Source organism: Peromyscus californicus, unplaced genomic scaffold (assembly GCF_007827085.1).
Source record: "Peromyscus californicus insignis strain IS unplaced genomic scaffold, ASM782708v3 Scaffold_15__1_contigs__length_86483966, whole genome shotgun sequence".
Lineage (NCBI taxonomy): Eukaryota > Metazoa > Chordata > Mammalia > Rodentia > Cricetidae > Peromyscus > Peromyscus californicus.
The window spans coordinates 19,657,717-19,679,568 of NW_026294447.1; the positions used below are offsets into that span (position 1 = coordinate 19,657,717).

A 21,852-nucleotide genomic window follows, 5' to 3' on the forward strand; every position below is an offset into this window, starting at 1 on the left:
ATGTTAGGAGTTGGCATCAAGACGGCTGAGCTGAGAAAGTGTTTCCAGCAAAGTGAAAAGTTGTTCCCTTGGCAACTAAAGGTAGCAGGGACCTTAGTGTGTCTTCGGGAAACTGGAGTCCTGTTTCTCAAGTCAGGTACAAGCAAAGACCGTGTAAAACGTGAGTACTTCATAGAAAGCCAATTTAGTATTGACTGAATAATGCATGGGAAGGGCGAGTGGACTTTCTTAAATTTGTGTACTCATTACACCCATTCAATGTTCACCGTGTTTCTTGGATCTGCATCAGAGTACGCCCTTTACTTAAGGAGTAGACATAACAAAAGCAACGCTGATAAAAATATTTCTCTCAGTACTCTCCTCTTCTCAGGACAAAGCAGAGCAGTGATAGGCTCTGTGGTGGATCACAATAATCAGAGACCAGCAGTTATAGCCTTTCAGGTGGGTCAATGATGTGACTGCTTACGAACAACTGACTGTGACAAGTACACTTGGCACATCCTTCTTTGGGTTTGGCAAACTGATACAAAGATGTTTGTTGGCTTCTTGCAGTACACATATACTGACCTGCTGCTATTGATGTCATATCTTACCATTGTTTCTAAAGTACGGATTATTTTACTGACAGTAATGAGTGCTGATTCACAGAAATGGGCTTTACAGAATCACTGGTATCCAGATAAGAAGATGTTTGGCAAGGATGATGTCAACTTCTGACCTTCCTGCCTTCATCTCCCAGTATTTGGATTAAAGGTATATACCACCATGTTCTGATTTCTGTGACTCTGGAGATCAAACCCAAGGCTTCATGCACACTAGGCAAACACTCTACCAACTAAGGTACATCTGCAGTGCTACAGGAACTCGATATCCAAACATTCAAATGTCAATTTTCCTTTTATAAATCTCAAATTAATACTTCAATAGTCATCCAAGCCCAAACCAAAGATTCATTCTGAACTCTTAAATTTCACATTTAATCACCAACAAAGACCACTGATTCCACATCCCAGCATCTCTTATATGTACCTCTTTCCCATCTTCCTATTTACTATTGCTTTGGTCAGCTCTCAGTATCTCCCGAATTAAAGGATAATTGGTCTTAAGCTCCTTCACTTTGCCTCAATGTCAACCCAGTCGCTGTGCTGCTGGCAGGGTGAACTTGCGGATGGTGCTAACTTTTTTATTTGAAGTGTGGATAGTTTTCTGATATTAACATAATATAAACTTGAACTCCTTAAAACAGTATACAAGAGCCTCTGAATCCAGACCTAGCCTCCCCTCTACTGGATGTGCTGGATTATCTCCCCATTCTCAGTGGTACACGTGCATGCCTGTAAGATGTCCATTTAATCTTCCTGTCCTCTCTCATGCTTTCTATGTGCAGCCTGACAGAATTGCAAGTAGAAAAGAAAGACACCTGCTGATGTTTCCAGCCATGCTCAAACATCAACCCGTTGTCTTCCTTCCTCCAAGCTAAAGGCTGTCACGCCTCATGCCTTTATCTACGATTTTCTAAAGGCATCACCAATTTATTTATTTCCATTTAACGATCAGAAATCATGTCTGAAGAGGAATACCTTATTCACATCTGAAAACCATACATACAGCAAAGCCCTGCATAGAAAAAATATTCAGTAAATATTTGCTGCAGGAGTCATGCACTTCTCTGTAGTTTTATAATTTACACTAGGTTCCTCCTCCCAATCAAGAATCAAAGACTCAAGGATCTTTTATGGTATGTGGGACATATTGACATAGTTTTGTACATCATAGCCATCTTAATTTCCCAGAACAAAGAAGTCACTGGTAGGATTTTATAATGTAGCTTGTAAGAGGTAGATATATATTTAATGTAAATCATTGTAATTTAAATTATGATTTTCTAGTGTATATTATGTATAAATTGAAAAGGTATTTATATACTTTTACTCCTTTCCCCCTTCTTGAATTTTCTTACTAATCTTTTGTCATAGAAAAGGTACTGTTCATATTCCTACAACACCCATTGTCCTCTTTGTTAATGTGTTCTAGTTTGTCAACCTAATGACACATCCATATGCTTCTGCACGCAGGCACTAGGACACATGTGCACATCCACATACACACACACAGACAATCTATATCCTATCTTATTTTACCCCTAAAGCAAATTCAGAAGCTAAAATTTCCAGACAGATTTGTTCAAAATTCAGTAATAACATAGAGATTAAACACTGGACAGATTAAATATTCTTGCTTCATTCCATTAAGGTGAAATCATCCAGTCTTAACACCCTGGTTTATTTAAGCACATCTCAACACTTATTCTTTGAAACATTAATTACATGAATTTTTTTCTGTCATATAGTATGCCACTGTCATCTCTCTGAAAAGAAAATGCCCTACACACCCTAACTCGGAGCACCTATAAATATGGCCAGCAGAGTGTTACCTTCCCTCTCTCCAGTCTGTATAACACTGTTTGAGTGGATGTTCTTATGGACTTTTCCTTCAGTTTTTGTAGTGTATTTCAAAACCATTTTCCTTATATTACATGAAAATAAACGAGAAGGAGGAGGGTTTATATGAGCGAGAATTGTTGAGACCAAGGTTGGATAAAGCACAGGGACAAATAGCCAAACGAATGGAAACACATGAACTATGAACCAATGGCTGAGGGGTCCCCAACTGGATCAGGCCCTCTGAATGGGTGAGACAGTTGATTGGCTTGATCTGTTTGGGAGGCATCCAGGCAGTGGGACCGGGTTCTGTGCTCATTGCATGAGTTGGCTGTTTGAAACCTGGGGCCTATGCAGGATCGCTTGGCTCAGCCTGGGAGGAGGGGACTGGACCTGCCTGGACTGAGTCTACCAGGTTGATCTCAGTCCTCAGGGGAGGCTTTGCCCTGGAGGAGGTGGGAATGGGGGGTGGGCTGGGGGGAAGGTGAGGGGGGCTGGAGGGGGGAGAACAAGGGAATCCATGGTTGATATGTAGAATTAAATTATATTGTAAAATAAAATAAAATAAAATAATTCAAAAAGAAAAAGAAAAAGAAAATAAACTTGAGCCAGTCTTCAATTAAGTCTCTGGTTTATGATCTCCCAGGAAACCACATTCAGACTGCAAACTTGCAATATGTCTACTTCTGCCTCCAAGTTTCTGTTTGGCTTCATTCATTTTTCTCTCTTGAAGCTTCCTTCCTAACTATGTGAGGTGACATGCAAGATATAAATGTTTCTCTATAAGCTGGAGAGGTGGCTCAGCAGTTAAGAGCACCGAGCACTCTAGCAGAAAACCAGGTTCAATTCCCAACACCCACACAGTGGCTCACAATTCCCAACCTCCACACTGTGGCTCACGGCTACCTGTAACTACTGTTCCAAGTATCTGATACCCCCTTCCTACCTATTTCCACAGGGACCAGTCACACATATGGAGAATAGACGTATGTGCTAAGCAAAACATTCACACAATAAGAGTAAACAATGATATAAAATTAAAAAGAAATGTTTCTATACACTTTGATGTACACAGGTTAAATGCGAGACATGCCACATGTTTCCTGCTATTTGGGCAAATACCTCTGTACTTCATTATCTAGAAAACAAGACTGTGGACTACAGGGAAAAATAATTTGATTAGATTGACACTGATTTTGAGAAGAATATTTATTTCTTATTATTGAAAAAATACACGAAATGCCAACATTTGCTGAGTTGCTGGTTTTCTGTAATACAGCTGGTATTGTAAGAAAGGAAGAAATGCATCTGGTAAGTATAGCAGTTTACATTCTAAGGCATTTAGGCTTAGAGCAATAGCTCCACAGATTGAGGGGCACTTACTGGAGTTTAAATACACCGAGGCACACCAGACAGGCAGCGGATTTGAAACCACACAGTAAAACTGTTTTCCTGTAACTCAGTCTCAGGACTTTAGATGCCCTCTCCCCATCTTTCACCCCCCCCCCCACACACCCCATGCCTTTTGAGTTGTTCACAGAACACTAGCAAATTATCTACTCCTCAAGAGTTTGCTTATAACACCACCATCGATGGGGCTCACCAAACACAATGATATCATGGATAGGTGCTGCCTCTTACCAAAAACGAGGCTCTGGTAGGAAAAACACTGATTTGCAAAGGCACAGTGGAGACAGGTTTAATGTATTAAATATAACATAAATCATCCACAATAACAAGTTTAGTGTTTCTGGGAACTTTTGTTAATACAACACAGTTGGTCACACAAAATACAAATGCTTCTGTTGATTTGTCTTGGCAACTCAGATACATCAACAGTGCTAACAGTTTAACAGCTTTGTTCTCATCTGACAGAAAATAATGGCAGTTCTGCAAGGCAAATGTTAAACCTGACCGTATGTATTTATTAATTCCACAGTGTTTTGACAGATTAGAGAGGATGGAATCAGAGGATGCTGACACGCTCACTGAGGGCTTTCATCTCCCTCTCTTCAGCCTCAGGACTGTCGCTGTGGCTCGTGCTCAGACTGATCAGGTGTGCAGGGTACTGCAGCCCCTGGTCGCCTGCATACTGTTCCCACCTCGAGTCGTCGCTTTCATGGGTAATATAGCGTTCTCCAATCTTGCATTCCAGCTCTCGTAAATCTAACCAGGTCTGATAGTCCTGAAGAAAAAAAAAATTCCAAAATATCACCACAGAGATCACTGAAACCCGACATGCTTTCCTTATGCTGTCAGTTCCTACAGTCTGTGAGGTGACCTTTCCATCCTGTTCTCACAGTGCTGCCCCATTCACCAGGCACTCACAGGCAGCACCAGCACCAAGGTCATCCTATTTGCTTAACCTTAGAGCATGCATACTGCTTACAGGATGCCATGGCTCCAAGTGAGAATAATTAATGCTTGTAGTCAAGCAATTAGGAATGTTGACATTGCTTTGCAGTTTAATGGCTATAAGTAATCTTTTAGTATTTCGGAATATCATTTTCTAAGCATTAAAACTCAGTGTGGAAATAGCAAATATTTAAGAAAGAACACAGAACACACATTCACACCACACACTTTGCATTTGCCATATATTTATATCCATGCATAATATCCTGAGACTCGAAATACAGCTTCCAAATGAGAAGAGTGCATGGGCAGATGGGCATCTATTGGGACAATTATCAGGATTAAGCATACAGATGCTTCCCGAATTTGCTCTTCTGAGTTCTGCAATGTCCTTGAGGGTGGTTTTTTTGGGGGGAGGGGGAGGGGAAGGGGAACTCTGTGTATGTGTTGTGTACATGTGTGTGTCTTCATTAAATTTTCTTGGTACAAAGTGAGAGAGATTTAGAAACACTAACCTGTAATTAAATCCTAAGAAATCACATGCATTTTGGAAAGAATAATGTTAGGACAATTACACCCATACAAACATGACAAAAGATTTCTACAGCTAACATCAAATCTAGTAAGTAATCGGCAGCACACCCAAGTAAGAAAATCCATGGATGACTTTTACCTGTAGCCAAGGGTGACTCAAGGTTTTATCCACACTGTAGCGCTTTCTCATTTTCACTTGCAGCAAATTATTGATAAGATCAATGGCTGAAAATTAATCATTGTTAAAAATAGTTAACTGTTATGTAATTAATACATAAGTCACTTAGAGTCTCTAGCATATCTGCTATTATATTATTGTATTATACAGATGTAAGTGTGGCACAGTGGTAATAATAAAACTGAAACCAATTACTTCAAGTCTTCTACACAATGTGAATTTTAATTTGTGTACTCTCATTTTTTTCAGCGTATGAATTTTAATTTAATATAATTTTAAATGTCTTAAATATGATAAGACTAGTATTCAGAAGACAGAATTGTTCATTTTGTTACAAAGTGCATCCAATATTTGAATACATATAAAGGGAATTGCAGGTTTCAGTTAGCTGGGTGTGGTAGGTCAAGAGGGTGAAGTAGCACGATTGGTAAAAATTCAAGGCTATAAAGAGTTACAGTGTGAGACTCTGTTTTCAAACACATACAAAGTAAAATAAAATAGAGTAACTGAAACGGCTGGTTAACCTGTAGATACATGGACACCATTTATTCTGGAAAATAATATAGCTTAACGTGAATCATATCCTGTGGCCTAAAAACAAACAGTTCTATAGGAAATGACTTTATCTTCAAAAATTTCCTTTGCATTTTAAAATAACAATAAATTAATTTATATCGACAATCACTGATTCCTTAGTAGTAGACAAGTGTTGCTCTCTGAGAGTTAGGATCATTATTCATTCATTCTCCTACTCTGCCTACTTGAGGCTCATGTGCACAAAATTTAGGGAAGAAAAGGTAAATATATATCTTCTGTACAAATTATCTAACTGATACCATGTGATGAAGTTCTTAAAGTTTAAAACTTTTGGGGAGATGAATTTTCAGCTTCCATATTACATTTTATTTTTAATACAAATACTCCATTTCTGACTTCTGTATTTCATTTTATTGCCCACCCCCCAAAACAAAGTATACAAAGAATGCAAGCACCTGTACTTGAGAAAGTTATTTCTCTCACCTCAAGCCTACCCGAGGCCTGAAGTCTGAAGGATGAATTTTTCTACTGAAAGCCTTAACATTTGAAGACTGAGAATTAACTCCCCAAGTTTTCCCCAACCACCAAATTTGAATAGGGCAGTTCTGAAGACTCCATTGTCTGATCCACATCAACATGTATGGTCTTGGAAACACAGATATCACATAAGGACTCACAGTAATAAATCTGCAAACATTCAGTCCAAATAGATTCAAATCCTCTCTATTATTAAGCAAAGGAAATTAGTTCCTACGTTGTATTGTCAATCCAGCTTTCCTTTGGTTCTAATAGTTATAGTGTTTTCCTACACTGAAGGGCTACACAATCAACACCAACTTTTTGATTAGGGAAATTAAATGTGACAACACACATTTGCAGGCCACCTCTGCCTAAGAACCTTGCCTTGGTAGGGGTACCTGAGGAAACAGGGTACTTAGTACAATTTCAGAGTCCAAGCATGTGTTTCCGGTGAGCTTTTGAAAGTATAGTTTCTCATTGTACAGTGTGTTGGGCATGAGCTTTAAAGCATCCATTCATATGATTTACTCACTGGTGAGTAAAGTGCACCTTCCATTCTGGCCGCTGTGAAGTCACAGAGCAAAAATGGAAGACAACGGGCAAAGGGAGGGAGAGCTCATGTGCTACAGTAAGCATGCAGCAGCATTACACTTCTCCAAGCACTGCAGGGTATAAATACACGTTATTAATTCACTCATTCTGCATTGAGTTCTATAATTAGTTAGGTGGGAGTACAGTAACCCAACAAAAGGTCTGGTTTGTGCCCAAATGGGCCCCAGCAGTGAACCACACTGCCTAATGGATAGGGAAGTCCTGGCAGAGGAGAAACTGGAGTGTCTACAGGGAAATGGAAAATATGAAGATGGAAAAATTGTTCTGAATGGAGCACATGATCCCAGGCCTGCCTGCTACAGTCCCCTTGTGACCCGAATAAGCACAGCAAACCAGTGAGGTACTTCTAAAAGAAAGCACTTTAGGCTGCAAGGAGAAAAGTAGCAGGGTATGTGGGCGAACTGATGCATTTTTGTGGCTCTTAAGAAATAGGATGTAAAACAAAAGCCCATAAACGTAAGAATCTCCCGTTAGCATTAAGGCTTTTCTGCTACTCAGAAAAATAAATTCATTTCTGATTTTGAGGACATTGCTTGTTTATCACTGCCTTGGGGACTCTCAAAACAATTTCATTAATCACATTCCATACAATCAACTGCATGATGCAAAATGCCTTTCAATAAATCTATTGCTTATTATTAATGTCCAGTTTTATTTACACACAGGCATTCTTTATATGACCTAGGAGTAAAAAACTGTTTTCTTTAAAAAAATGTTTCATCCAAGTCTTATTTAGTATAATAATAGTCCTGTGAAATGCAGCTCCGATCTCTAATTCTAATGGAAAAGGAAATGCTGCACTTACCCAAAGCCCATCACTTGGTCAAAGTGAAGCAGTTTTTTTGAGGCAATGGTGCCGAGGCTGTAAACCAGAGAACCCTCCTTCAAAGGCTGTGCTGTTGTTATACAATATGGCAGACAGAGCCATGCCATACTGTAAATGTATTATTACTAATTGACAATGTCAGCATTTAACAAGTTTATAATTGTTTTCTAATTGTGAACATTAAATTCTTCAATATGTTTCCAGCACACTTTTGCACATTGATTTCTGGGTTTCTTGTGTTTCTTTCTAACTGCAGCCCACAGTTCAGCCTTCAAAGAATACTCTGAGTGTGATACAATGTCCTTTTTGTCAGTGTTTTACTCTTCCACACTGAATGAGCCCATTTGCTCTGTGTTATTTCCACTATCAGAACATTTTTTGGACAAAGCACAGAACTTTAAACACAGAACTTTCTGGCCACCTTCTAAACCACACTTTTAACTACTAGGGATATTCACTATTGAGTACGTTTCCTACTAGAATGTTCTCATCTAGTTCATACTTCATTATTCCCCACAGACTATAATAGGAGTGTATGGGCTGATTTTGTGTCAACTTGACACAAGCTAGAGTCATCAGAGGAAGGAGCCTCAGTTGAGGAAATGCCTTGATGAAATCCAGCTGTAAGGCATTTTCTCATTTAGTGCTCAATGGGAATGGGGGAGAGCCAAGCCCATGGTGGATGGTGCCATCTATGGGTGGTTGTTCCTGTGTTCTATAAGCAGGTGGGCTGAGAAAGCATAGGAAGCAAGCCAGTAAGGCACTCCCCTCCATGGCCTCTACATTAGCTCCTGCCTTTGGGATCCTGCCCTGTGAGTTCCTATCCTGCCTTCCTTCAGTAATGAATGGCAATGCTGAAGTGAAAGTCAACCCTTTCCTCCCCAATTTGCTTTTTGGTTATGGTGTTTCATCACAGGAATAGAAACCCTATCTATGACAAGGACATTTTCTATCCCACAAAAAACCATTTGTGATAAAGACGTATCTGTCATTGAGGCTACTCTATCTATTAATCTGGCAGTCCTACTTAAAAAGAAAATAGCAATTCGAATCCCTGGTAAAGGAATTCTGACAAATACTTGTAGTCACTTCCTCTAAGGACTGGGATTGTCTAAGTGTCTAAAAAACATTTGTTTAGTCATTAATTATGGGAATCTGTCAGAAATAAAGTAAGATTCTTGTTGAATGACTTCTGAACTGACTCTCCTTTTATGAAATTCAGGCGACTGTACCCTGTCTTACACATATCAGCATCTCTCCCACTTCAAACACAGATCATCCAAAGGTACACTAGCCATAAACCACTCTGGTTAGCTTCTTAAAGGGTTCACAATGTCTACCTCTCATCTGCTATGGAGAGCTCATGAGGCTACTTCCATGTCTTCTCAGGTTCCAGTTCCCAGAAGGCAACTGCTGTGGCTACCAAGAGAAGGAAAGGGGATGGAAGAGCTGAAACAGAAAGTCCTGTGAGAATGGTTCCCAGAGGTTGGGGAGGGAGGAAGGCCAATTTGGTACAGCTCCAATTGTCAATGTGAGAAAAGATTCAGAATGCTAACACCCACATATGAAAGAAAACACTTGTCTCTTTGTATGTGGGTTACCTCACTCAGAATGACTGTTTCAAGGTCTATTCATTTACCTGCAAATTTCATTTTTCTTAAAATTTCATTGTGTACATGCACTGTATTTTTATTATCTGTTCATCAGCTGATTGACATCAAGGAGATTTCCAATTTTTAGTTATAATGAATAGAGCAGCAATGAACATGGAAGAGCAAATATCTCTGTGGAAGGATGTTAGCTTTAAGTTTTACATATGTGTGTTTAAAAATGAATAACCAAGAGGTTAAGTAGCTAATAAGGGACGGGAGGGGAAGAAAGGGGAAACAGAGTATAATATTATAAAGAGATAAAGGAGAAACCAGAACAGGAGAACTAAATCGGGAGGGGAACGGAAGGGCAGGATAAAGGAGGGAGTATACAAAGGGACAACTAATACTAAAGGGCCTCTGAAAAGAACAAGGACGAGGAGACCATGGGAAATGACGACCACATGAGAACAGGAAGAAGCAAAGTGCTAGAGAGGCCCACAGAAATCCACAAAGATACTCCTACAACAGACTGCTGGCAATGGTCGAGATACAGCCCGAACTGACCTACTCTGGTGATGGGATGGCCAAACACCCTAATGGTCGTGCTAGAAACCTCATCCAACTACTGAGGGATCTGGATGCAGAGATCCATGGCTAGGCCCCGGGTGGATCTCTGGGAGTCCAATTAGCGAGAATGAGGAGGGTTTATATGAGTGAGAATTGCTGAGAAAAAGGTTGGATAAAGCACAGGGACAAATAGCCAAACCAATGGGAAACACATGAACTATGAACCAATGGCTGAGGGGTCCCCCAACTGGATCAGGCCCTCTGAATGGGTGAGACAGTTGATTGGCTTGATCTGTTTGGGAGGCATCCAGGCAGTGGGACCGGGTCCTGTGCTCATTTCATGAGTTGGCTGTTTGAAACCTGGGGCCTATGCAGGGTCGCTTGGCTCGGCCTGTGAGGAGGGGACTGAACCTACCTGGGCTGAGTCTACCAGGAGGTGGGAATGGGGGGTGGGTTTGGGGGAAGGTGAGGGGGCATGAGGGGGGAGAACAAGGGAATCCGTGGCTGATATGTAGAATTGAATTGTATTGCAAAATAAAAATAAAAAAAAATTTAAAAAAAAAGAAAAAGAAAAACCATATGAAACCCCACTACTCTAGAAGCTTCCTTAAATGTATGTGTGTGTGTGTGTGTGTGTGTGTGTGTGTGTGTGTGTGTGTGTGTGTGTGAAAGAAATGTAAATGGAGTCACCATATAGTGGGAAAGACAGTGCCATAACTTGACATTTTATGCCACCAAGTAAAACCTCTGGTATCTACAATGGGTTATATATTCTTGAATTGTTGGCCCAAGGGGTCCATAGCTTCCCCCCCAAAAAAAATCACAGGCTATTGCCAAGGCTATTGGTTGCTCTCCACACCTGATGATAAAGCCTTCCTGCTAAAGACACAACTTATATATGTCATCCAAAATCAAGAGATCAAGCTGGTGCTTAACTAAAAGCTTCACTCCTACTGAGTAGCATCTGTGGTGTTGGAAGGTATCTGCATGATATTGGAGGAGAAAAATAATTATCAACATGATTCTTGGTGCAACCTACAACAGTGAACCTGCCTGCAAGATATATTGGTGTAATAATGGCACAAATGTTATAGTAGTTACCAATATTTTTTTTATTGGATTTAAGGACTCTTCCATGAGATAAAATCCATGCCTGAAACAGCTAAAGTGGCCAGGAACCTGAGATTCAATAGGTTATGAGCCCTAGGTAAAATTCTATTACTATTTTCTGTTAAAGAAACATAACAATGAAGTATCTACTAATGACATATTCTAAAGCCCATTGATCAGTGCACTATTCAACCCTCATAAGAGAGGGGTTTTATTTTTTGAAGTACACTGTACTTAACACAGAGAACTACAGCTGGACAATGTGGAAAGAATGAGAGACTTTGGAACACTCAGTCCTAAATGGGATGTCTTTATAAAACCCTCCTTCTCAATGCTCAGAGATCTACATGGAAGAAGAGGCAGAGAGGTTATGGGTCAAAGATGATGGATTATTCCAAGGAAGCAGCATCTTCCATAAACAATTGGACTGATGTATATATGAACACAAAGAGACTGTGGCAGCATGAAAGGAACTTCACATGTTTACACCAGACAAACCCGAGCACCAAGGGGATGTGAACGCAAACTTCCATCTCTAACCAACAAGATATTTGCAATTGATACCTGCTGGAAAAGAGAAAATCAGTTTTCTCCAATAGTGTTGCTGGGCATCTCAACCACACTCCAGGACAGAACCCATGCCCATCAGTGCTTGGTCAACATAAAACAGATTCCATGGTTTTGTTTGTTTGGTTAGTTTTTGTTGTTGTTTTGGTTTGGTTTGTTTGTGTGTGTGTGTGCATGGAGAGGGTACTTTGTTTCATTTTGTTTTGGCATTTTTTTTTTATCTTATTTGAGTTTTAGTTCTTTTTTTTTTTTTTTTAATTACAGTTGAAAGAAAGTGAGAAAGATTACCAAGTTGGATGAGTAGGGAGGTGGGGAAGATCCGGTAGGAGTTGGGAGAGGGAAAATATAATAAAAATATATCATATGAAAAAAGGCAAAATGCTCACCTAGAAGGAACTGTGTTTTTAAGGCATTCCTTTGGAATGTGAGGGTGTATGAAGAGAAAACGGGAGAGACAGATACAAAAGTAGGCCAGGTTGTGAATTCCTCTGAAAAGGAAAGTGAAGGAGAAAGAGAACACGTCCTGGAGCAGGGAAGATTGGGACACTGGATGGAAAAGTGGCATGCTGGTGCCCAGGTAGAAAAAGAAAGCCATGCAAAAACGACAGGTCACACAGGGCTCTTTAAGGCTCCAGAGTGCCAGTGTAACTTGGAAACCTACAAGAAAAGAATATATGGGTATTCTAGACTTCCTTCCAGAAAATCAGAAAACCAATTATTTCAAACATCTGGCTTTCATAGGGTGGGGAACACAGTACTGGCTCTTAAGCCATACGGGGTAACAAGCTGATACCATTTTGACTAGCTAGATTTCAGCTAGAGTCAAAGCAATGCAGCTATGAGACCCCCTACACTCTTCACACTCTCCTCTCCTTTCTCTTTCTGCTCTAGAAGACAATAGGGGCAAACTGGGAAGCAGCAACTTTAATTGGCCGTAAATATGACAGTAACTTTTGCACTGTCATGATTACTTTCCATCCATCCCATCCTATTTATTCTTGTAGTCAGTCCTGGCACTATTCTGGCAGTTTTGTTCTCTGCTTATCCATAAGTTCAGTCCCATTAAAAGTCAAATACCACAGGGTTTCTTAAGCAGCCACATTTGAACAATGTGAGGTGTTTTCTCCCCAATTTCTTTCCTTATGGGAACATTGTCAACAACTGTATGATACAAATTTCAATTTTTACATTTCTCCTTTATGATTAAAGACTTTGGTTCTCATAAAAATGTCTGTAGCCATACATTCATGTTTTCCTATAAGCTAAAAAAGGGAAGGAAATATAATTTATAAATCTAACACCTTTGTTGTTGTTGTTGTTGTTATAAAAATGTCTGTAGCCATACATTCATGTTTTCCTATAAGCTAAAAAAGGGAAGGAAATATAATTTATAAATCTAACACCTTTGTTGTTGTTGTTGTTATAATTTCTTGGCTTATAACTTTTTGCCCAGTCATTTTTCTCACTATTCTATCACAGGAGAGATTAAACTATTAGTAAAATTTTACCACATACTCATTGTTTAACAGAGTGGATCCTCTGAAGAGTGTTGGGACAGCTAAAGTTCTGTGGAGATCATGGCTAGGTGCACCAGGATACCCAAGGAAGATGCAATTGAAGGGCACAGGAAGAAGCCAAGGGCAAACAAGTATTCAATGAATATATGCATTTAGATTCTACTTTCTTCTAGCATCAAAGTACTAAATTAACCTCAAAACTGTACAAATTATACTGTGGTCATTCTGGACTTCAAAGCAAATAGCAAATATGTGGATAATCACTCTTTCTGAGTGTGCACAAGATACACCAGCTCTGCTGTGGAAAACCGGAAGTGCATAAAGCTTGGAGGACATCCTAGAGAGAAACTGTTACTGACACCTTTGCATTGCTAGCATGTAAGGGCCTCAGTTCACATCTTCTATCAAATCCTCTCCATCTTTGAGCATGTTCTTTTATCAGATCAGTGTGTGGTGGCCCTTCCCATTCTCTCCATTTGATTTTAGCTCCTTTGAGGTCAGACAAATGGGATATTCATTTTTTAGCTAAACTTTATGGGTCTCTAAAACAAAAGATGCACCTGAACTTTAAGGCATCAGAAAACTACTAAAAAAGCCATTTGGTGGCTTCAGTACATTAACCAGCAATTTAAATGGCCTCTTTCTCAGCTCTAAGTTTTAACATCCATATTGTATCCATGTGGTTTGTATCTTTTAATTATAATATTTCTGGATGATGGGGCACTAAGGCAGGGAAGAATGTAATGGATCATGGGATCACCAGTGATTACTGTCAGGAAATCAGAACAATGCTAAGGACATACAGAGTACTGAATTTACAGTAGGGAAGGAACTTATGACACCCCAGTGCTCATCTTTCATTGTCCAGACATAACACTTTTTATTTTTATGCTTACTATCCTCACATTTCACTACACCCAAACTATTCAGCTTGATGTTTTCAGATTAGAAAGCAGTTTAGAGATTTTTTTGATGGCACCATCTCCAGATACCCTCTGGCTCTTTTTTCAAGGCAGTGGCACACCCCCAGCTCCTGTCAGTTCTACCTCTGACTGCTGAAATGTAGTGCTTACTACTTCTCTCTCTCTGCTTGGCTTCATGCTGATGGGAACTTGTGTGTTTATTTTAAAAATCGTTTTGCAACCCTTCACATTCCAGCTCTCAACCCAGCATGCCGTTGCCCAGCAACACTAACTGGGACGCTCCTCTCAGGGGCTGCAACCAGAGGCTGCCAGCAGCTAACAAGGCCACTGGAAATCATCATCTCACTCGTTCCTGAGTCAATTACCAGAATCCAATGAAGTGTAAGACCTTTAGAGACTCAAGTCGATGGCTTTCCTGCTCCCAGTTCTTTCTTCTGTAGAAAGTATGCTATCAATGGTTACTCTTGGCTTCACATTCAATCACATTTTTTTTTTTCTGAAGATCGGCAACACAATCTTGGAAACCATGAATTGTTTCAACACAAGCATACAGAGGTTATCAAACTCATGCCTGACTGACTCAGAATTTAAGATAGCAACACAAATGTATTTCTGTCATAGCTTATTCTCTATTTTCTCTGCACACTAAAATCCTTTAAGAGAGTTATATTTCTAAACATGAATATTCAAACTGGAGAAAGGTAAAAAAATCTTTACATGAGGAGCCTCTAGGTAGGTACTGGGAGTTTTAGAAGTGCCTTGGGCATTTCTACTACCTTGAGGGCTTGAACTTGGCTGCTAAACTGCTTTGTAGACTTTCACATACATTTCAATAGAGCTTTGAGGATTTTAATTAGAGGATCCTGGTTTTACAGGATTGGATGGAGGGTGATGCTGTGTATCTACTCATGGATCCCTGCCAATACTGGACTGCTGGCTTTTAGAACAGATTTTGTGTTCCAAGAGGTTGAAGGCAAGAACATTGAAAATGGTTAATAGCTGGGTTACTATGGTCCCATGGACCACTGAATAAATGGATATAAATAAAGAGAAACATTAAGAAATAACCGATTCTGAAGCATACCTTCTTCAGTATTTTAGGATCAAGACTTAGGAGGGCTTCCAGGTTAACTTCTGTGCAGAAAATGCTGATAGTAATAGTGAACAAGGTGGGTTACACAATGGCTACAGTCTGGAGTAATGGGTGATCCTAGTAAGCAAACATTTCATAGGCATATGGAACTAGGTCTTCTATTTGAATCCCCCAGTCCTCTACCCACAAACTTATAATTGCAGAATTGGAAAATATGGGTTATTAACAACATGTACAAGAATGAGTTAAAGCCTTAAAATCCACAGCAACTCATTATGATTCTACTTATTGTCCCCAAATCAAATGTTGTATCATGCTAAATGTCTTTATAATGCTGGCTTCACACTATCACCAACAATCATCATCATCATCATCATCATCATCATCATCATCATCATCTTTATTACACAGCCCAGGTTGGCTTTCAGTATCTGGTCCTCTGGCTCTTAAGTGCCCAGATAACAGGAATGTGCCACTACGCTGGTAACACGTTATACTTAACTAGAGCCATTGAACCAAAATTTAGATCTGTTCTGAGATTTTGTTTAAAATTATCATAAACGCAGAAGATTGCTTGGATCAGAATCACCAGAAGAGAGACTGAGGCATGCATGAGGGCTGATGAGCCTCCATTTGGAAAAGGGGTGATGATTAAAATTGTCCTACTGGTGTGCTGAAACACGGAGATGCTTCAGGTCATTGCATTAGTCTCTAAGGAGAACTCAAGTCCTTCTAATCCCACATATTTTCTATGACTGGAGGAAACTGAGAATATTCTGCATAATTGCTCAGTGGATTGGTATAATCTAAGGCAATAAAATGCTAGATAAAAAATTTTTAATTTTTCTTAAATAATTACTTAATTTGTTTATATCCTGTATTTTGTAGTATTCCCTTTTGTTATTGTGGATGGAAGCAAACATAAATATTTATCCACTCTTGACCCTTTATTCATACATGAAAAGTCATATTTCAGTTCAACTATGTTATAACTTCAGGAGCAAAAATTTCTATTTTAATTCAAGTACTATACAACTACTTTAATATTGGGGGCACAAATAAACAACCAACTTTGAAGATTTGTAATATCAACTATCCTGATAAAAGTTTCAACCATTTTCACAAATTGCCATTTATCAGAGAAAAACATGCTAGTCATATTGAACTTGCCTTCCTGCAAAATAAATTCTTTCTTGGTGGGACAGGCTTTCCCATATTATCTCACTGGATAGAAAATATTTTATACATAAAAACATATAAAACTCACTTAACTGGTGGACATTTTTTAAATCATCATATACCACAGGCTCATGATTGTCAAATCCCCTTTTAATGAAAACAAAGAAAGGCTCTTCTAAAAATTAAACATAGTTGCAGAATTTTAAATTGAAATCATTTAAAATGTTAACCCCCCTACCATGGAGGTTCTGACCCACATAATTCACTTCACTTTATCAATCCTGATTGCAATCCTGGCACCCGGTCAGCATTCTGAAGCAGTTCTCTGGCTGGTCCCAGCACCTCTCCTACGTGCTGTTATGTCTGACAGTGGTGTTAATATGTTGACAAATCAATCTATTCATTAATATTCAGCAGGCTCACTGGATCTGCAAGCCTCATAAACTGTTACAACACAGTTTAATTATTAAGATGACAATTGCCGTTCTTTTGTTTCTCAGACCAGTGGATTTCTGGGTCTTATCTAACCAAAGCTTACATTCATCGAGCTTACTTTTTTTTTGTTTTGAACAATGTGTTGTGAAACGAGGATCTACAGCTGGTTCCGTTTCATGGCAGAGCACTACTTCTAAAGTGCTTAGCATTCTGGAACACTGACGGGTTTTGAAAACATACCATGTGGTGATGGTGCTTGGCTTTTATTTAGCTTTTCTTTGTATTTGTACTGGCTGTATTTTCCAATTTCTGGGGAAAAACACACTTACAGCCAATTTTATTTGAACCTATCGAGCTGGAATGGCAAAAACTACTTTAAAATAAAATGTGTATGTCTGGATATATTTAGCGGTATCTTACAGTTACTAACTACTATAGGTTATTATATGTATAATATATACCATACAGCTAAGAATTGAGCTCAACTCAGAGGATAAATTAGAGCCATGCTTATCAAAAAAATGAGGCATAAATATTACTGTTGATGCTGTTAGGGCTCACTAGTGGAAGAAGCCTCTTGTCATCAAATCATCACAATTTGATAATTAATTAATGTTGCACTAATGACAAGGTTTGAGATCAGTGTGAGGGTATTTCCATATTCCTTCTTATATGTATATATGTGGTATGTCAAGCCTTCCTCTTTGATCAGAATTCTTGATAATACCAAGTAGTCATGTGACTCCGGATTTGAGTCGCAATAACACTGCAGGTGGCCTGGGGATAGGTGCTCCTTCAGACTTCACCTGTGAACACAGAAAATGATCTTCTGTCTGCAGGGGTCAGGGGCTCCGTGTGAGACAATTTCCCAGGCTGCCTCTGTGTTGATTACTGCCTGCTTGCCTCCTTAATGGTATATAAGGGAATATCAAAACTCAGAAGGAAAAAAAAAAGTAATTTCTTCACTGCCCATTACCATCCTCCCTCAAATTTAATGCACATCTCTAATTGAACACATCAACTTGATGATGGCAATGTACCGTTACTCTAACAAACGCTTTCAAATTCATCACTGCAGGGATGTCCTTATTCACTTAATGAGGCAACTCACACTGAAGCAAATTACGTCTCACTTCACCGGCCTTGCAAGCCTCTGTGTTTGGTTATCTGGATCACTTTTTTCCTTCTAAGAATAACTCTGGCGAAAGCAAGAGCTGTAAAATCAAGTCCATACATGTAAATGAACCACATAACCCGTGCTATGATCCTGTGCAAATGAAGTCGATATGGGAAAAGAAAATTCCAGGGACATTCATATTTGGAAATTCTCCTTTGGGTGGACATGGCCGACTTGGATTCATGGTAGCTTCTGTCTCATCTGCCTAGTCACATTGTCATGATGGGTGTTACAGAGAAGAAACTGGAACCCCAAAGCTGAGTAGTGAATGATATTTGTATTCAAATATTATATGTAGTTTATTTTAAATTTTTGATAACTTTTAGACCATTTGTGGCAGAATTATTTTTATACTCCCCCACACAAAAAAATACAGTCCTCAATTTTTTTCTCAATCCTTATGTTTTGTTTTAGTTTTTGTTTTTTGAGACAGGGTTTCTTTGTATAGCCTCGACTGTCCTGGAACTAGCTCTGTCGACCAGGCTGGCCTCAAACTCATAGAAATCTGCTTGCCTCTGCTTCCCAAGTGCTGGGATTAAAGGTATACAGGACTACCTCCTGGCCTCCCAACCCTTATTTTGTTCCATGAAATTTTGTTTGCTTACTTTGGGCTTCGATTTATTTTTAAAATTCATCTCACACACACCTACGAAAAGATTGAGGTCCGTAAGAAAAGTTGATAATCAAAATAAAATCCCCTCTTCTTAATGCTTAGAAAACACCTATTTTTACTTACTTTTCTACTGATTTCCTATAAACTTCTAAATATTGAAAGCATTGCTACTATTTTTAAAGGTTTACTTATTTATTATTTTACGTGTATTAGTGTTTTGCAGGCATATATGTATGACCATCATATGTGTGCCTAGTGCCTCAAGGCCAGAAGGATACACCAGAATCGCTGGAAGCTGAATTGCATAGTTTAGTGAGTTACTACATGGGTTTTGGGAACTGAACCCAGGCTCTTTGCAAGACCAGCCAGTGCTCTTCAGTGCTAAGCCATTTTTCCAGGCCCTCAAACTTTGACTGTATTCATGATTCTCTGACTCTAAGCCAGTGCTATTTATACTCTGGTCCATGAGATAAGTTCAGAAGAGCAGATTGAGTCTTCAGAAACTGTTAGAGATATTTTATACTGTGGTTACATTTTTATTATATTTTATAAAGTACTAATCTGCATGCTTATTAATTCAAGTGAACCTGATTCTCTACCAAAGATATTTCCAGAACAACCTGTTTGACAAATGTGATCCCCTCCATTAAAGGTGATAAGTCAGCTGGATCTGGTGGCAGGTGTCAATAATCTCAAAACTCAGGAGGTCGATGCAGGAGGATTGCTGAGAGTTCAAGACTAGGATGTACATCGGGTACTTAGCCATCAGGAGCTACTTAGCTTAACCCTGTCTCGGGGAAAGCATCCACACAAAAGGCTCATATCATGCCAGCTTTCTTGACATAATTGTTTTCCTCCCAATTAATTTACATGTTCAGTTACCTGTACTGGCCATTTTTGTAATTTAGAATATGCCTGGCACTAATTATGGGGCAGGCAAATACTAAAACACACAGACATATTATATAATATGTAAGTGTATTGACATCACATAAAACACTTATTCTGAATTCTCTTTTTATTATTTATTTAGTGTGTGAGTGTGTATGAGCACACGTGAGTGTATGACAGTGTGTGTGGGGGTGTGAGTGTGTCAGTGAGTGTGTGGGCAGGTACCACAGAGCATATGTGAAGGTCTGAGGACAACTGACAGGACTCCTTTCTCTCTTCCATGTGGTCCTGGTGACTGAGTTCGGTTTGTCTGGTTTGATGGTAAGTGCCTTTACCCCTGAGCAGTGTCACTGGCCCCAGTCTTTATTCTTGATTAAACTGTATATTAAGTGACACACCCATGTACATCATTGCACACATGTGCAGAGGCAGGATCTCATAGGACTCTGAAGTTGGGCCTCAGGCACCTCCTGTCACCCAGTCTCAGTGACACAGAAGTTCCATTATTCATATTCTTTTGCATATTTATAATTAAGGAATGCTTAGTTGAAAGGTTATCTACAGTCATAGATGAATATCAATAGTGAATAATTCATATACATTTATTGTTAGTTGATAAACTCAGGGTAATAACCCACTGCCCAACTAGACTGCTGCTCACAGCCCCAGGTCTCTCATGGGTGCCCACACCAAGGATAACGTAAGCTATGGTGATGGTGATTCCTTTTCTCCACATCTCCCAAACTGCTTAAAATCATGTCCCATGTGTCAGCTTCACTCCCCTGCACATCTTTTTGTGTTACCCTAGATTTTTATGTATTTTGCCTTTTGAAGAAACACCCTACCCTGGTGCTTTCTTTTCTATTCATAGTCTTTGCAAGTTGATATGGATTAAAATATACATGATATTCTGAACATGGTAAATACCTGACAGAAATTATGTGGCTTTGAAAAGATCCTAGGAACAACAGATGGATGTTATAACTTTTCTTCATTTGAACATCAGGAAGTCCATTCAGTATTTCGGAGGAGTTCCATCTGCCAGCTGTTTCTGGGGATGTTAACTGTACAGCAACAGCTTTGTTCTTAAATGAAACCATGAAACATTGACTCCTTTTATTTTTGTCTTGGAATCCTTTATCTGCTTATTACTACGAAACAACTCCCTTTAGTTTTTGTTGTTTGCATAACGTAACAGCCTTTGTTACGGCACCAGCATGTGTGTGTGTGTGTGTTGTGTACTTTGATCGTTCAGAGCACCTCATTACTTTTTTCTGCAGCCTTGGTAGAGGTGAAGTTTTGAGAGTTTAATTTTGAACTTCTTACATTTCAAGCAGAGGGCAATGAATGGAGATAAGAGACATCCTCATTTTATATTTTTGGTTGTGAGCCTAGCCTTTAACGGCTGAGCCATCTCTCCAGCCCGACATCCTCATTTTAATCTAGCTCCACTCACTGTTCCCATGCCAAAGTTGAAAGTCTACAGACCACCTAGAGCAAGACCATGAAAGGCTTACAAATGATCAATTATCGGAGAAATTCATTGGCGAAACTATTAGACTCTCCTGTCTTACAAACATTCCTGTTTTGACGACTTGCCAGTTTTCCAATTTCTCATTTTTTTTTCAGAGTTCAACAACCAAAGTACTATCTCTTGAATTATGGGTTGAGTCTCACAATTTTCTGACAGTTTTAGTAGTATCAGGGATCATTCCGATGATGTACCAGATGTGATAAGCACAGAGAAGTCTGTGTCTTCTCTGTTGGGAAATTTTAAGAATGCAATGAAAGGAGAGACACACAACTGTCTGTAGCTTCACCTGGACATTAAAAATTATTTAGGTGACAGTGAACTTCCCTTTCCATATGATGAAATAAATTTATCAAATCAAGTGATCATTGAAAGATAGTTCATGAGTACTGGTCCTTCCAAGCAGGACTTATAGTAACAGGGTGGATATGCTTAGCCCTCACCACAAGCTGGACTGAGCTAAAGCTGGAGGTGATAGTGAGACCCTGTCTAATTGCCATTGCCGTTGGTAGTGATGGACACAATGGGTAATGACAATGACTATCCAGCTAAGAAACATGATGAGATGAAACACAGCACCACATAGCATGCTTTAGAATGAGCTAACACGGTGAACATTCTTCCTGTTGGGAGATATCTCCTCTGTACAATTGTT

General features: G+C 39.3%; 1 protein-coding gene across 3 annotated transcripts in view; it reads right to left on the reverse strand.

Moving 5' to 3' along the window:
* Nucleotides 1-3,632: 3,632 nt before the first annotated feature.
* Nucleotides 3,633-21,852, reverse strand: part of Prkd1 (protein kinase D1) — a 330,150-nt gene continuing 311,930 nt past the window's right edge. For all 3 annotated transcript variants that reach the window (XM_052738466.1, XM_052738465.1, XM_052738464.1), the window contains 2 exons: nt 5,470-5,555; nt 3,633-4,626 (listed from right to left, as the gene is read on the reverse strand). In XM_052738466.1, coding sequence (XP_052594426.1) covers nt 4,408-4,626; nt 5,470-5,555 — 305 coding nt within the window. In that variant the 3' untranslated portion in view covers nt 3,633-4,407. The remainder of the gene's footprint in view (nt 4,627-5,469; nt 5,556-21,852) is intronic.